General features: G+C 35.9%; 1 protein-coding gene across 19 annotated transcripts in view; it reads left to right on the forward strand.

Moving 5' to 3' along the window:
- The first annotated feature begins 2846 nt into the window (after nucleotides 1–2846).
- The window catches only part of camk2g1 (calcium/calmodulin-dependent protein kinase (CaM kinase) II gamma 1), an 80411-nt gene continuing 66311 nt past the window's right edge, over nucleotides 2847–16946 (forward strand). For 16 of the 19 annotated variants that reach the window (XM_077200383.1, XM_077200389.1, XM_077200394.1 and 13 more), the window contains exons 1-2: nucleotides 2875–3057; nucleotides 4644–4738. In XM_077200383.1, coding sequence (XP_077056498.1) covers nucleotides 2993–3057; nucleotides 4644–4738 — 160 coding nt within the window. In that variant the 5' untranslated portion in view covers nucleotides 2875–2992. Of the gene's footprint in view, nucleotides 3058–4643; nucleotides 4739–16946 lie in introns of all 19 variants that reach the window. The other 3 variants (XM_077200401.1, XM_077200395.1, XM_077200399.1) reach the window with 3 other exon arrangements.

Consider the following 16946-nt stretch of genomic DNA (forward strand, 5'->3'; position numbering starts at 1 on the left):
ATGGACTGTGCATTCTCAATTGTATATTTTTCATCTTAGACCACATTGGAAATGGAGTATTGGGAAGATTTAAAGAAACATTCTGACATAAAATTAAGTGGCGTAAGACTATCAGATTTAATTATTTTAAGTAAGTAAAATTGTTAATTGTTAATATAAATTTTTAATAATAAATTGTTTATTTAATTCATGTTTAAAATTTAGTTAAATATAATAAATTAAATACAGCAAAAATGAAGGGATTCAGGATTTCAAGAAGTTTGAAGTGTCAAATAAAAGTGGTTTCTGACTTTTATAAATAACAAAATGTAAATAAATAAATTATTTTTCCAATTGAAAACAAATAAAAATATTTAAAATCGATTATTTAATTACATTTTAATAAAATTTTACATTTTAATTAAATAAAGTATATATATCAATATAACAATCAACTTGAAAAATTAAAATGAATTTCAGAAATCTTAAATATTTCTTATTCATTTTGTCATAATATGATATAAGTCTCCGACTTTGATATAAAACTGTTTTTATAATTCAAAGATAAAAAAAAGGATATAAATATTTTTTTCAATTGAAAAATAAATATAGGCTACCTAAGCTGTTTATTCAATACCTGTTCAAAATGTATAATATAATAAATAAAATACAGCAAAATGCATGAATGAAAGTTTTTTTTAGCATTCATAGACTTGTAATGACATGTTGCCTGATTTTATAAATTGAGGCTATAAATATCCCATCACAAGTAAATCATTTAACCCAAATACATTGGAATTGTTGAATGTTTCATAGAGCCATTGCACACTGTTTATCCTTTGCAGTTTATGAATTCATGTATAGAGTGAAGAGCATGTGCTTTTCCTCTGTGTGTCCATGTGTTTAGAGTAGACCATTCTCCGTTGCACGGACAAGAGCTAAACTCTGTGCACCTAATTTCAGCCTGGTGAAAATAAGCCCATTGATCTCTATTGACTGATGACTAATTTATGTGCCTCCATCCAGAGTGTTATGTCTTGCAGCACGAGTTGCAATGTCCGGAGTTTACTTCATTTGGCTGCCATAGAGCCTTTGCAGAAAGTCAACTGTCTGCATGCAGTGGTTTCAGACCAACACCAGAACTGCAAACACTGTTGTCATAATGAATGCAGAGTTTGGTGATTTCCTTAATAAATCATCTAATAAAATGGCATAATGTGGGTGCTTTGGAAGGAGGTTAAATCTTGATCTTGTTTGCATGTGTTCATTCATTTGATTTGATGTTGAGTTCTGCTTCTGGCTGAGTGATGTCATGTGCATACATATTCTACAAATGTGTTATAATATTGCATAATCAAATGATTTGCATGTTTTGCATGTTGGTTGGTTGGATATTTTCTGCATGTGATATGCAGTTGTGCATATATTCTGATAAGGAAGCACTATAAGGTGGACGAGATACAGTTCAGTTCAGTTTTGAATCAAAATATATTGTTGTGTGTGACTTGAAGTAAAATTTATGAAAGCATTGTTGTCAGAATTAGTTGTTAATTTAAAATATATAGAAATTTAATCCTAACCACAGTTCTGGAATTCCTTTTCCCTTTTGAATGAACTGGAGGCATTTTCATGGACCAGAACGGATTTATGTTTATGAGGGACTAATGGATGAAAGTGTTGAATATTTCAGATGAACAGTAAAACGGCATCAATTATGAATGGCTTGTATTTAGGGATTACACAGGCCAATAATTGTGAGCTAAGGAACATCAACAATATACTATAACTCATAGATGCCCATAACAGAATTTCTCAACAGTTTTTGGAAAATAAGCTTAATATAGTAGGCTGTAACTAAATAAACTACTATAATACGAATCATGACATCGGCTCAATGATGTATAGTGACTTCAGCAGCCATAACAGATAGATGTAGCCTAGGTCCTCTCTCATTTGTTGTCATGATGAAACTCTTTGCCTGACGCTTTAAATGGAGTTCATTTTTGCAATCTGGCACAAGAGTGAGAGAGCACACTCTCCCTTGAGTAAAGGAATAGAAGCACTTACAAGGTGAGATAACCTAACAAGCAAAGTCTTTTTTTAAAGTGCGATGGGATTTATAGGAGCTTTATGGCCAGACGATGAACTAAAGTATTCTGATATTTGAATGGCAGCAAAAGCAATGTAATCTGGAGATGAATAATTGTTTGTAAAATGAAATTTGTAAAATATAATTAAATGGGTTTCATATTCATTTTCAAGCTGCTTAATCAGTGTCCTGTGGTCTGACATACTATTATTCATCTAAAACTATTTTGCATAACATTTTTCTGATTATTCTATAATTAGCTACTAAACATGCTGTTTTTATGACTTAATATTGAAAGTGGCAAAAGGACCAGTTAGTGAAGGCAAAAGGTTTATTAAAATAATGAATTTAATACTACAAATTCTACAAAAATACTACAAAAAGTTATGGAAATGCCAATTACCGACTAACCTTTGTTTATTTTTATGTATGTTATCCAGAGGACACTCCTCACTTTAAAAACAAATTAAAGCTGGAACTCGTAAAACGTTTCCGGACTATTCATAAAAAATTAACACAAAGTACATAACTTCAAAAAACTTCAGAGAGAGAGAGAGAGAGAGAGAGAGATTTGTTTTATTATACTCTATAATATTGTTTTATTATACTGTGGCACCTTTTTACTGTACTATCTACATAATTTATTCAATGAAATGTTTTTTCAAAAATTACTCTTGCCATATATATAAATGAAAAGGAACTGACTGTCTGTCACCCTATCCGTGACTTTGCTGATTGCATGGAAGTCTCGCGTTGTCTCGCGTTATGTTCTCTCCACCCCCACCACAATTAGCCCCTCCCCTCCACTCTTTCCGTCGTCTGTATCTCTCTTCTTTCTCTCTCTGGAACACATGAGATTTTCCTCCCGAAACCTGAACCGCAGCAGCAGAGGCATCGACCCCCCTCCCCACACGCACTCACAACATGGCTACAATCGTAACCTCGACCAGGTTTACGGACGAGTATCAGCTTTACGAAGAGCTGGGAAAGTAAGTGCGCGCAACATTGTAGCAGTGTGACGTCATCGGCGCAAGTTACTCTTGTTTGTTTCGTTCCATTCTTTTATTTGGGTGTTGACAGCAGGGTAAATGACTTGCTAAGAGACTCGTAAACCTCTCCGAAAGCCACACACAGGGGGCTTGATCGGATCAAGACAGCACTACGGTACAGCACTCGGTTCTGGGCTTGATCCGATCAAGCCCCCTGTGCGGATCTAAGCTTTAGGCGTTTTAAATGTCAGGTTTGAAGGGCAGTAGTGGTTTTGAGTAATGTGTATGTAAGCGTAGAATGTTGAATATAGCATGCACTGTGTTTTGTGTTCACGCCTTGTTTTATTTTAAGGGCTTGCTGATGGGCAGGAAGGTTTCCTCGTCACTTTCGGTATTTGGCTGCCACTTTTCATGGCATTAACATTGTGGATTGTTTTATGCTTGTAACCAGAGGTTTAATAATTTTCTTCTGCAGCTGCTTAAAATTATTGCAGAGTAGTGCACTAAAGATGTAGCTGTAGCCTATACTTGATATTACAATAAAATATTGAATGTGTCGCACACACAGTTAATCACACTTAAATATCTTAGGAGAGGAGCGATAAAGAGGGATTATAAAATCAATAAATGAGCAGTGACGCCTTTCTGAGAATTCAATCTCACTTTTGGAAAGAGCATTACAGCCTTCTATCATGCAGATGCGAAGTCCTCTTCATGCCGCCCGTTTTTCTAGAGGCAAATGTCATATATGTTGTAGTAGATAGTGTTATGTTAACTAATTTATTCCCTGACATGAGCCAATTTGCTTATTCATACTTCTTCTTTTCATGTTTTAACGTCTCGCTATGACCGAATGACTCGTATCGAATCTTTTCAATGAATCGGTCGAACCGGTTCACAAAATTGGTTTGAATGATTCGTTCACTAATCAAACTGAATTGGTCCCAGCGGCACTCGAGTCACTATGATGATTTTTAATATAATTTCATGTAAATGTAAATCATATTTAGATTGTAAGTATAACCGCATTACATTAAAAAACTTTATTTATAACAGGGATAGTTCATTCCAAAATTAAAATGATGTCATCATTTACTCGCTCTCAAGTTGTTCGAAACCTGTATAAATGTCTTCGTTCTGCTTAACTCGAAGGAAGATATTTGGAAGGATATGGGTATCCAAATAGTTGTGGCCCCATTGACATCCATTGTGTGGAAAATTTTTATGCAAGTCCATGGTGCCCCACAACTGTTTGGTTACAAAAATCCTTCAAAATATCTTACTTTGTGTTCAACAGTACAAAGACATATTCAGGTTTGGAACAACTTGAGAGCGAGTAAATTGCGAGCAAACTATCCCTTTAATAATATGTAATATGTTCCACATAAAGCATAAAATATGCTACACCGGGATCTATGCTGAAACCGGTTCTTTAAAACGAAGTATCAGACTTCTCATTAATAAATTATAATGGAACTGCTGTTACGTCATCTGTGACTGACAGCTCTTCCTAGTTTGAAAGAGTCAGGTGCATCTTTTACTTTTTAAAGGGAAATCAAACTCTGTGTTCTTCTGTGTATTTGCAGGGGTGCCTTCTCCGTGGTGCGGAGATGTGTGAAAAAATCCACTGGCCAGGAATATGCTGCTAAAATAATTAACACAAAGAAACTGTCAGCAAGAGGTAAGCTTTCGATTCAGCACTCTTCCAGTTTGTACAGTACAATGGGATAAAAGTGCTTTGTGTTTTATTTTTCACTCTGCATTCACTGAAGGGAAGAGAAAAGACGTCGTCCTCTGAAGTTGTTCAAATCAAAATGGGAGTTTTGTGGGTTTTATTGCATGTCTGTTTATTTGAGGGCGTCTTTTTGGTTGCGTTCTCGTAAAATTTGACATCCAGTAATTAACTTTATTTCAGATACACTCATTTAAGTAGTCTGGTAAAACAGACCAGAAATATTAATGAATCATCCTGCATTCACAGGCGTATCCACATTTTTTTTTTTGTCCAGTGAAATGCTTTCTAGAATGAGAACATCTCCTTCCCATAATTCCTGTGTCTTCTGACCAGCACTATACAAATATAGTGATAAGGCTGATTAATCATCTGTTATTTGGCCATTTTTAGATTATTACATTGATTAGTTGGTTAACAGAAGTAGTTATTTCTCCAATTGTCAGTTCAGTTCCAAAATCTACTGACAACCTTGTCAGTGGACCGGATGCAAGTGTTTTAGTGAATTTTGTATAAAATACATTTTTTAACTATATTTTATTTGTGGTCAATAAATTGTATTATATTTGACTCCATTTAACTGGCAAGCAGCCACATTGCTTGGTGAATATCGGTATCCATATTATTCCTACGCCCCATGGCGCTTTTGCGCGAATTATGGGAGTAACTTCCGTTAAGCTGTAAACAATCAGTGAAAGACTCTATGGAAGCTCTATGGACTCAATAATATATATATTTTTTAAATGTGTACAATGACATTACATTATTCTACTCACCCTTCAACAATTGAACATTAAAAGGACATTTAAAAGTGTACAAGCATCAACAAGGTACTTTCAACAGACCATGAATAACCCCAAAAGCGTGAAATAGAATCTTTCCACAGCAAAATCGGACGGTTAAATATCACTGTGGAAATCTGTATTATGTAACATACGTTGCCTTAATAATAATTGAAAAAAAATATTTACTTCATGATACTATTTCAAAGTGATTTCAGCCATTTTGACAGATAATAAATTGTATTTACCCGTGAAAACAAACCTGGAAAGTGACGTGAGGATTTGGGGACAAAAAAAAGAGGGATTCTTCATGCATGCCAGTGAATTATTTATGGCATATATCGTAAATTAAATTGGGAGAACAGACCACAAATGTGGAGTATATGTTGACCTTTTTTAGCGGAATGCAAAAGGAAAAAATAAAATTATCATGAGGAAAAGAATGCAGTGACTGAAAAGAGCTCTTGCCATAGATATTCTTGTTAACATGTCACATTAAAATACCAATTGTTATGTTATTCTCATATTCTTAAATAAAACCTGATAGAAAAACATGATAAAACATGAAAGAAAACTGATAGCTCATTGAGTCATACTGGCGAATAAGCTTTATTTGTAGGGCAACCTTATGATTTGAAATTATTCGTTTCAGTCTTTTTGAATGGAAGTTCCTCAAAACGGAAATGCCACTCATAATTCAAATCAAAAAGCAGCTCTTCAGGAATAAGGTGGATGGTCTTTTAATATTCTAGTCGACCACTACTTCTGACTGCCAACAGAGTGTTATACTTATTATAGTATCATAAAAATATATATATAGCTTTTTCTCAGTTTTAGTACTTTAACTTGTAAATTTCGCCGAGTCACCAAGGGCAACATTTTCATGTAATATTTATATTTTAATGTATTTCAGCTTTATCTCAAATGCCAAAAATTGTTTTAGTTAACACTGTTGAAATAACAAGCAGTAAATCAGAATTTGCGGCTGTCACGTGAACTAAAGGCTGCTGGCTATTCAAAAAAAGGACAAGCCCATTGGTATGCATGTCCTATCCTAACTTCCTGTTTCAATAGGAAATAGTCAAAATAGAAAAGAAAACTGAACTCAATAATGTGTGTTGAACCCTGGCCTGCTGGGATGGTCGCAGTCCTTCAGATAGAGCCCAGTGTGTTCATGTTTTTGTAGAGGAAACGCATGCAGAAAAGTTTGCATCTGTCCAGCCCTGTTTTTCTCAGAACTTGAAGAGACGCATGAGAATATGTGCTGTGCCCTGCAGCACAAATCTGGCAAATGGTCCCACCTGCAGTTTTGAAATAACTTTGTGAACCTTTTTGTGCAAGCATGTGTTTATCAGTACCATGTGGTGTCACAGAACTTGCATGCTTTGTTGTGCAGCTCCTGAAGACGAAAGCTGCTTTTGATTAGAGAGAGAGAAAAAAAATGATGGCGCTCAAAAGGGGGGAAAATTTTTTTTTTTTTTTGTAATTTTAGTTGAAGAATGGATTTTTCCAGCAAAAAAAACGTTGGTTACTATTGGATATATTCATATGCATGTGTTCGTTTCTCTCATTTGAATGTTCAGTTGCTGCCCTGATAAACGGGAAAATGTGCAGTATTATGGGAATGTCAGAAAGGCCTATAAGCTGAGTCATACACAAGAAAGATTCTGAATCAATTCAGCGGATAGTAAACTTTTTTATCATTGAGTAAAATGATGACTGTGTTAGAGCCAGGGTGAAGCTGTTTTGAGCCATTGATGATCAATCAACATGTTCAGTGATTTGAATTTTGTAATAAAATAAGTATTTTTCTGCTTTAGCTGGTTGGGTTTTGGTCTGCTGCATTAAATCTAATTGTACCTGCCTCAGCAGGTTGGAGAAGCTTGTTTGTCATAACGGTGGAAGGTTAGTAAGTGAAGTGTCTTGTGCAGTACGTCCTCGATTTGCTGATTTGCAGTTTTTCGATGAAGCTAATGTGATTTTAAGTGGAGAGCATGGACAGTGAGGGTCTTGTTTATGGCACAGCCATTTTCTTTGTTGAGTGCTTGTCTCCAGCAGCCCAGACAATTAAGACTGGACCGTGCTTCAGCCGTCCGGGTAGCAGAGGAAGAGGGGCGTGACAGAATCCCTTTAACGGCTAATATGGAGATTCTGGAGGATGCCCAGGGAAAGGTGTGGTTCTTGTCATCGTGGTGCAACTCTATATTCAATTCATCCATGTCTCATTTGAGATGGATGATTGGTTTAATGTTCCCTCAACTTTCGCTGATGTGTGTGTGTATTTAATTCTAGTTCAATTTGAATAGATTAGTTCGCAAGGGATGAGAATCTAATGATTCAATTTAATGCATTGATTCAGATTACACTTAATGAAGTTTGTTCCTTAGCGATTCCATTAATGATTCCTTTTACTTTTGAGGAAGTGCCAGCTAATTAATTGATCCTGTAAAGCATTTACTACATTTGTTGTTATGTATTTATAGACAAAAATTCCAAAAAATTGTGACTGACTGGAGACTGAAATAAATGGCTGCTGAAAATTCGGATTTGCCACCACAGGAATACATTACATTTTAAAATGTATTTAAATGGTAAATCAGTTATTTAAAATTGTTATAATATTTTATAAATGCACCCTTAGTGAGCATAAAATACTTTTTTCACAAGCATTAAATATCTTCAGACTACACAATATATTAACTCGATTTTCACGCGATCTGCTTGTCGAAGGGTGTCGTGGTGATTCGTAAATGACAATGGGCGTCAGGACACAAGGCACAGTGTTTGTGACGCTTCACGATGTCACTACAGAAAGACAAGCGTGCTTATTTTTTTCCCGCCCCTCCACGACCGGTTCCGTCACATGTGTGATATTGACCAATAGGAGCACAGAAGCTCTCCAAAACGATGGAGAGATTGCAAAGCAGTATTATTTATGTACTGGCACTCAGTCTGTCCCTCTAATTCGAACTGTTAGCTCACAACTAAAGCATTAAGCATCTTTTAGTTTACTGTGACACTGAAGAAAATAAGAGAATGCAGACATTTTAAAAAACGTCAACAGAACCAAACATCATGAAAATCATTTAACTCTAGTATTTTTCCAAAAATGAACCTGCTTATTTTTGTACTCTCCTAAAAAATAGATTAAAGTGATATTGCTGTAATGCTTCACTCATTGGCTGTTTTGACCAAGAGCTTGTTGCAGTAGCTAGGCAACCGCTTTTCTTGGGGTGTATTTGATTGGTTGCCTCAAACGAGGAGCTCAAGACTTGTGTTGATGGTCTGAGTTGAGGATGAGAACGAATGAGAAGGGACAAAAATCCCTCATAATCCCTTACTGCCTGGTGCCCTGGCACCACACGTCTGCAGAGAAGCAACACGTCAGCCTGACAGGGGCTTAGAGTAGACGAGTCTCCCTCCGTACACCTACTGCCCAGATACGTGAAACAACCTGACAGCTTTTCAGAAACTGGGGTTATTTTGGTTCATTTCGTTTATAGTGGCCTCGGTACGCAGAGACCCCGTGCCATATGCAGGAATCCCTCTCTTATTTGCCTAGATAAATATTTGTGTGATTAGCGCTCTGGTCAGGTCATATGACGACCTTATTAGCGGGTGGGGGAGGGTTTTCGAGCCAAGGAAATGTATGGTGTAATGACAGCAGCTGAGTGCATAATGCTTGCAGCTTGGCTTATTCGGAAACACGAAGGTTGAATTGCTATAGAAATGGCAACCGAGGTCTGGTAGACACGTGTACCCCCTCACTGGGGTGCAAACGCTTTCCAAAGGGTCTTCAATGACTCATTACCTATGAAGAGGCGGTGTCATAGTGCACAAATGAATATGGCCAAATGATATTCGTTCATTTGAGAATTGGTAAAAAAAATTTAGGATTTTTTTTTCTGCTTGGCTGTGTTATCTGGTTTTGTAATGTATTATATAATAATAACTTTCATTATTATAGATGAAACAAAAGTAAGTGTCACTTGGAAAAAAATAGAGACAAAATGAAAATGTTATACAGTATATTAAAATTCAAATTCAAAGTCTCCTTTGTTCACCAAGGCTGTATTTATTTGATTAAAAAACATTTTTGTGGAATATAACAATTTGTTATTGTCAAATTGAAAATAACTTTGCTAATTTAATAGATTGTAATTTCGAAAAAAAATTAAAGCTGAATTTTCAGCATCATGACTCCTGTCTTCAGTGTCGCACGATACTTCAGAAATCATTCTAATATCCTGATTTACTGCTCAAGGAACATTTCATATTATCATCATCAATGTTGAAAGCGGTTGTGCTACTTAACAGTTTTGTGGAAACCATGATAAAAGTTTAAAAGAACAGCCATTTATTTAAAACCAAAATCAATTTTTTACATTGTAAATGACATTAATATCGTGTTATCAGTTCAATGCCTCTTTGCTGAGTATTCATTTCTATTAAAAAGTAATGTACATTTATTTATATGAATTACGGAAAATAAAATCAATTAAACAGATTCAAAATGACCAGAAATCAGGCGAAGGTAAATGTGATTACCCTAGCATTTAAAATTATACAAGGACGAGAATATTTTACTAAATTCAAAGTGCTTTAGAGATTTTCAATTCGTATTTTGATGTGCTGTGTGCTTTCTGTTGTTGAATTTCACAAAAAAATATGAAGTTATGGTTTTGGCATGTATGTGTCCTCTTCTCTCTTACCTTGCAAGGGGGATTGCTTTTGTATTGAGGTTAATCCACTTATTTAATTGTATTTCATTGGCTCAGAGGCTGGTTGCCATAACCATTTCTTACATTGTGCTTTTTTTTTTGTCCACCTTGTGGTCATAATTTCTCTGTCTTTGGAGACATATGTTGTTTAAACTTAACCTTAAACGGTTACACAAGTGGCACAGGTGATTCAAACTGCTCCTCGGATCTAGTGGATTCAGTTTAAGCTGCTATTGAGAGGACTTAACCTCCCTAAGGCCGACTTGAGCCCAATGACTAGTTGCTTGTTTTGCTTGACGAAAACCGACATGGAGTCTGAATTACCTCAGAATTTTGTTGTGATACTCAGGATCAAAATGTCACAGTTCAGTTGTCCAAAGGGCCAAACGATTCCTCTCCTAGTGTTTGCACACACAAACATACACCCACTATGCATATATGTTTTGTGTACACATGAATTATTCCTCTGAAATGGCTTAAAAGGGTGTGACCCCTGCAGTAAAATGATCAAATAGTCCTGTCTGAAGACTTGTCCTCTACTATGTGAACTGCTTTGCCTGCCCTCCAACATCATACTCTCCCTCTGACTGATCTGACTAGAAGCGTTATAACGCATTTTCATGTCGTGGGTCATTAAGATCACTGTCACTTATCCTGCATGCATCTTCCCGACTGCTCGCTCTCTAGCGCTTCATCATTGGCATAGTCATTTCCAGCTGCCCTGTTCACATTTTTGCATTTTTGAACTAGAATGTTGCGTAAAACACAAATGAGGCTATAAAAGTAGCACGTGTACATTGCGGATAAATCTTCAGTACTTTGGTTCAGCGAGTCTAATCTCAAGATTCTTTTTTAAAATCTACTGACGGTCTTCTAAATGGATAACAAACCATTTTTAAATGTGAAATCAATGTTTATTTCAGGAGTTTTGTGCATTCACTATTGTACAGTGTATAGGATTTGGATCCAAGAACCATTTCTTATTCATAACATGTCAATTTAAAAAATAATAATACTGGAACCAAATGATTTTTATGAGCCTGTCTTTTCGGTGAATTTGAAAGATGCAGTACAACCTGTGTATTCTGATTCCAGAATGAAACATTCGGTTCTTTTTAGTGAATCAAACATACATCTTACAGCTAATTGTGAGACTCAGTGTAGTTACTCGCTAATTGATTATATGACATGTAGTTAAAGATATACATTGTTTTGTTTTTTTCAGTAGTTAAAAAAAATATTTTTGAATGAAATACACTACAATTCAAAGGTTTGGGGTCAGTATGATTTTTTTTGAATGTTTTATTCAGCAAGCACGCCTTCTGAGCATCCCTTTTGAGCGATGGGTCGTAACAAATGGGGGCTTGTCCGTTGCCATAATAAATGAAGGGCTTGAAAATGAGGATGACTTGAAATATTTGATAAATTAGTTTATTTTATTCTGTTTTGATATTTAATTAGATTTGAATAGAATGTTTGATTGTGGCAGTTTTGAGGGAAATCCCATTTGATTTTTGTTGTTGTGGTGAAAACGGTAGCATATACAAAATTATTTGTTTTAGTATCGTTGTTCAAGCCCAAAGTATACTTCAGCCATCAGATAGCTCTCGGATTTCATCAAAAATAACTTAATTTGTGTTACGAAGATGAACAGAGGTCTTAAAGGTTTGGGTTAATTAATTAATTACAGGAATTTCATTTTTGGGTGAACTAACTTTTAATTAATCCAGATATTTAACCCTTAAGAGTACTAAAAGAATCGTTAATGTTAACACCAGAACCAGAAAATAAATTTTTTTACGATTCCCATCCCTAATAGTGTATACCAACATTATATCAGCCATTTGCCTCTAGATATATATATTGAAAAAACCAAACTGGTCTTCTACTGGAACACACACACACACACACACACACACACACACACACACACACACACACACACACACACACACACACACACACACACACACACACACACACACAGAGCGTATTCAACAATTGGTTGTTATCAGGCAGTGTATTACATGAGAGGAATGAATCGGAACACAGAGTGCGTGTTTGAATTCAATTTTCCTAGTGTGTCGAGCATGTATATACAGCCCAAATCTTAATCCCCTTTCCTACGGATCATTGGCCTCTTTGTTCTGCCTCATTTTAAACCCCATTGTGTGACAGAAGCATAGAGCATGGAGGTTCTATAAGGACTGATAGAAAGATGTCCTCACTGCAGGGAACGGACTGGCATTGTTCAACTCTTCTCTTCCATCCATCTCTCTCTGTGATAGGTGCTGCGATGTTCCAGCCACACTCATTTTGCAGTCTTTGTTCTGAGCTGCTGCGTACTGTTCCTTTACTAGAACTTCCATCGATTGCTCTCCCTCCCGTTCCTGCCTGCTCTCTTTCCCGTTTTGTTTTGCTCCGCATCCCTTCTGTTCCTCTTTTCTTCGGCTGTGATAGCCTTATTAAAATCAGGTTATTGTGCAATCATTTTGCTGTTTTCCCGACAATAAGGCTTACTCAATTTTCACACACTATATTTAGAAAAAGAGGGGCAGTAAAATGAATTGGATTTAAGTCTTTAGGAGGTAGAAATAGAAAAATCTGATTACTCACCTTTTAAAGGCTTGGGTGTGGGAATAGTTCTTTCTGGTACATATAGTGTCCAAAATAATTTGTAGTAAGAGGCAACTTTTACTTCCTGGAATTGATATCTAAGGTCTTTAAAAAACAACAAAAAAAGTTAGGTTATGTTTAACAACACAATGGTTCTCAACCTTTTTTTCAAGAAAATATTCAAAGGAATTCCTATCTAACATATGTACCACTTATGTTGTAATGAAAGAAAACCCTCAACAATCTAATGTCAATTACACAAATCTTTATTTTCTGGTTTTTTAGCTTTTTAATTTAAATTGATAATGTAATTAAATATTAATTGAATGTTTTTAATTAAATTCTCAATCTGAATGATTATGTTGGTTTATTGTTATTGTATGCATTTATTTATATTTTAGCAATAAGATAACATCAAATAAAATTAACATCAAATAGTTGCTAATGCACAGGATATCATTACTAAACAATAGTTTTGATATGTGCATTATCTCATTCTCATCTAATAAATTGTACTATAGTTCAATTAAACTATGTAACTGCAATATGCTAGGCTTGGGCGGTATCCAAATTTTGATACCTTCAATCCTCCTCCCTAGTTTACCGGGGTATACGGTATTACCGTGACTAATTAAAAATTATGACATAAGGCTCAGACAGCGTCACCAAACTGTTGGCTTGTGCCTACAACGTTCAGAAACTGAATACCAGATCGGGCAACAAAAAATCAAAAAAAATCAAGGCCAACCCGTGCACGTTGATTCTGATCCCGGCTGACGGCATTAAATGTAATAATGCCTATGGCTCGTAGGCCTATTTAGACTAGACTATTTTTAATACGTGGGCCGTTATAATATGGTGGCGCCAAATAATTTTTTAACCCATTTGCTGAGGGGGTGGTAGATATAAATGCTATTTATAAATGAGCAAAAATGGGACAATTAATAATATTTAATTATTTTAATTATGACAATTGTATTCATTTTATTAATTACTTTAAATTAAATTAACAAGCAACAAGCAAGAAGTGCATTTGTAAATCCGGTGACACGCGTCCATTGATTTTTATTAATACAACTTTTCTGTCAGTGCTGCAAAGATTAAGTTGACGATCGACATCTCCTAGTGAACGCGCATATAGAGAAATGCAAATCATGGATTACATAATCAGAAGGTATAGGCTAGACTTTTTCTTTTCGCTTTGAATTGTTTCGTTTAAAGAAATTGACGATTGATATCTCCGTAGTGAACGCTCCTATAGAGAGAAATGCACATCATGGATTAATCAGAGAGTATGCTGCCTATATTTCTTTTCCTTTTGAATTGTTTCGTTTAAAGAAATTGACGAATCGCCATCTCCATAGTGAACGATAGAGAGAAATGCACATCATGGATTACATAATCAGAGAGTAGGCTAGCCTATTTCTTTTCGTTTTGAAGTTTCGTTTAATTTGATGATCGCCATTTCCGTATGAATGCGGATAGAGAGATATGCACATCATGGATTAAATAATCGGCGAGTGGCCTATTTCTTTTCGTTTTGAATTGTTTCGTTTAATGACATTTCAAGCTTTATTTAGATATCTGTCATGTCTGTGAGACATACACTGAGTTTCGGTTAATTTATGATGAGATTTCAATGCAAGTGACCGCGGCGGGCCAGCGCACGATCATGTCATGATTATGTTGTCTGCTATATTTGATTCTTATTTATTATTGGTTGATAAAAAAATTATTAAAATTAAGATACAATTTATACAAAACGAAATTCACTTTAAAGAAAGGCCTTTTACAAAATGAAACTTAATTAAGTGGTCAATGACTGACTCCCGATGCATCCCATCTTACTCGTGCTGTTCAGTTTTCATTATCAACGTAAAAAAAAATTACATTATAATATTTTAACAAATATAAACGAATGCGCTTATTTAATGAACTCGGGGCAAAATGCATCTTCGCAGCAGTGAGTGGGTGGTTGTTTCGGAGATGCAACATTAGGTTAGAGGTGTTTCCATCTCTCGCGGTCACCTTTTTTATTGCAACATTTACATATTGCCTCGTCAGTATTTACCGCCTCTCCCTTCTCTCTCTCTCTCTCTTTCTCCTCCACACTGTCACTTGATGACGACTACATAAGCATTTTTAGGCATTGAATAAATGATATTTATATATTATATATAAGTGCCGGTAATGACGGTATTGAAACTGATACCGTTGCTATTTTAAGACCCCGCGGTATACGATATTACCGAAATACCGCCCAACCCTACAATATGCAATATAAACGGATTGCCAATTTAGCATTAACTTTCATTTAGTTAACTATATATTAAACATGTAAAAATGAAAGTATGTAATTGCGTTCTTTAAAAAAAGTTCTTTCAAAACATTGATGTGTTTGCTTGAGAATCCCACCCGTCTGACACAACAATATTTGCTCAACCAATGGTGTGAGATTGGGGCGGATACATCTGTCTCACTGACCAATGACATGTTTTTGGCCTTCGCCGTATAAATATCTGGGACATTTTTGTCATTTTTGGTAGTGTTTTTGCAATGGGTACTGATTAATTTCTGACCCTCGTCTAGCACCTACTGCATAAATCCTTCTAGGGAGAGAGACAGGAAAGAGGGAATGAGACAGAAAGAGCAAGAGAGCGATTGCAGGCAGAAACCTTTGCCAAGTTCTAAAAGTGAATAGAACCTGCGAGAGTGAAAAGGAAACTTAAAGTGAGTCAATTTATCTTTTTAAATGTTGACTACCATGCAAATGGCCCTTACTAATCAGGTGAAGACGTGGGCTGTAATAAAATGTTAATGGGCGGTGTAGCTGCCTAGCTGATTGCGTACGATTGTCTCTAAGTGTGATATGATTCCGCTTTAATGAGAAGTGTTCATTCCACAATTGGATGCCGTGCTCTGACCCACAACCATGAGGAACCAAAAAACGAGAAGGTTACTTCCTTTCCAGATAGTGGTCGGAATAGTTAAATTACCCAAAGATGATCACGTACACACTATCTTGTGTTCTCTTCCCTTTCTTACAGTTTTGGAAATGTCAGAAAATATTTATTTAGAGGTGAGGCTGGGAAAAGAGTGGGTGATATGAGAAAATATGACATCACTGTATGAGTAATTTTACATTACGACTATGGTATTTATCACAATATACTTGTTTTTCCTGAAAATTTAACCTCCAGATATTTTATATCTTACAAATCTCTGTCATATCGACATCAGCCGATGAAAAGTTTATATGAAAAAGTTTTCTAATAAAAAATACTTTTGTTTTTGGAACTTTTGGAACCAACATGTAAGATTATTCATAACTAATAAATTGTATTTCTGTAGTACTATAACCGCTGCATGTGCAGTTAGCTTATATCAGTTGAATTCCATATTGATGCAGCAATAAAATCCCGCCACTTTATAAGAAGTATTGTTTTGCAATTTGCTGACAGTTGGGCTCAGGAGCTTGGCTGCATTTCATGTTATCCAGATAAAACTGTAGCTAGTGAGTTGGCGCTCTGGGTGGCATTGAGTCATTGATCTTTTCTTCTAGCAAGGTTGAGTTAAGCCAGGGTCCTCCTCGGAGATCCGCACAGGTCCTGGCACGCCGCATCGGAGAGCTCTGTAGCCACTATCTCAGACGCAATGGAAATGCTAAATTAGTCAGCTAGCTAGTTCAGCAGAGAGTGAGGGACCCAGTAGAGAATGATTTGTGACACACTTTAGCTGCTTGAAGCGAACTTAAAATAACAGAAATGACAGAGATGCTGAGGGAATATTTGAGTCCATCTCGTAATGTTGAATTTGGAGTGGAATCCAGTGCCTTTTGGGATTGTGAAGTTGTTGCACTGCCCGATACTAATGTTAGCTTTTTTTTTCTCTCTCCCTCTTTCTCTCAAGTGTTTGTCATGTAATCCTCACATACACCTCTGACACTCCAACCTCCTGTGGATAAATATTTGCCTAGTTTTGTATCTACTTGTAATGGGCCCTTACTTTTTACTGTGTGTGTACTGAAGTGTATGTCAT

The sequence above is a fragment of the Siphateles boraxobius genome, unplaced genomic scaffold (assembly GCF_051911475.1).
Source record: "Siphateles boraxobius isolate OS27281-9 unplaced genomic scaffold, OSU_SipBor_1 46, whole genome shotgun sequence".
Lineage (NCBI taxonomy): Eukaryota > Metazoa > Chordata > Actinopteri > Cypriniformes > Leuciscidae > Siphateles > Siphateles boraxobius.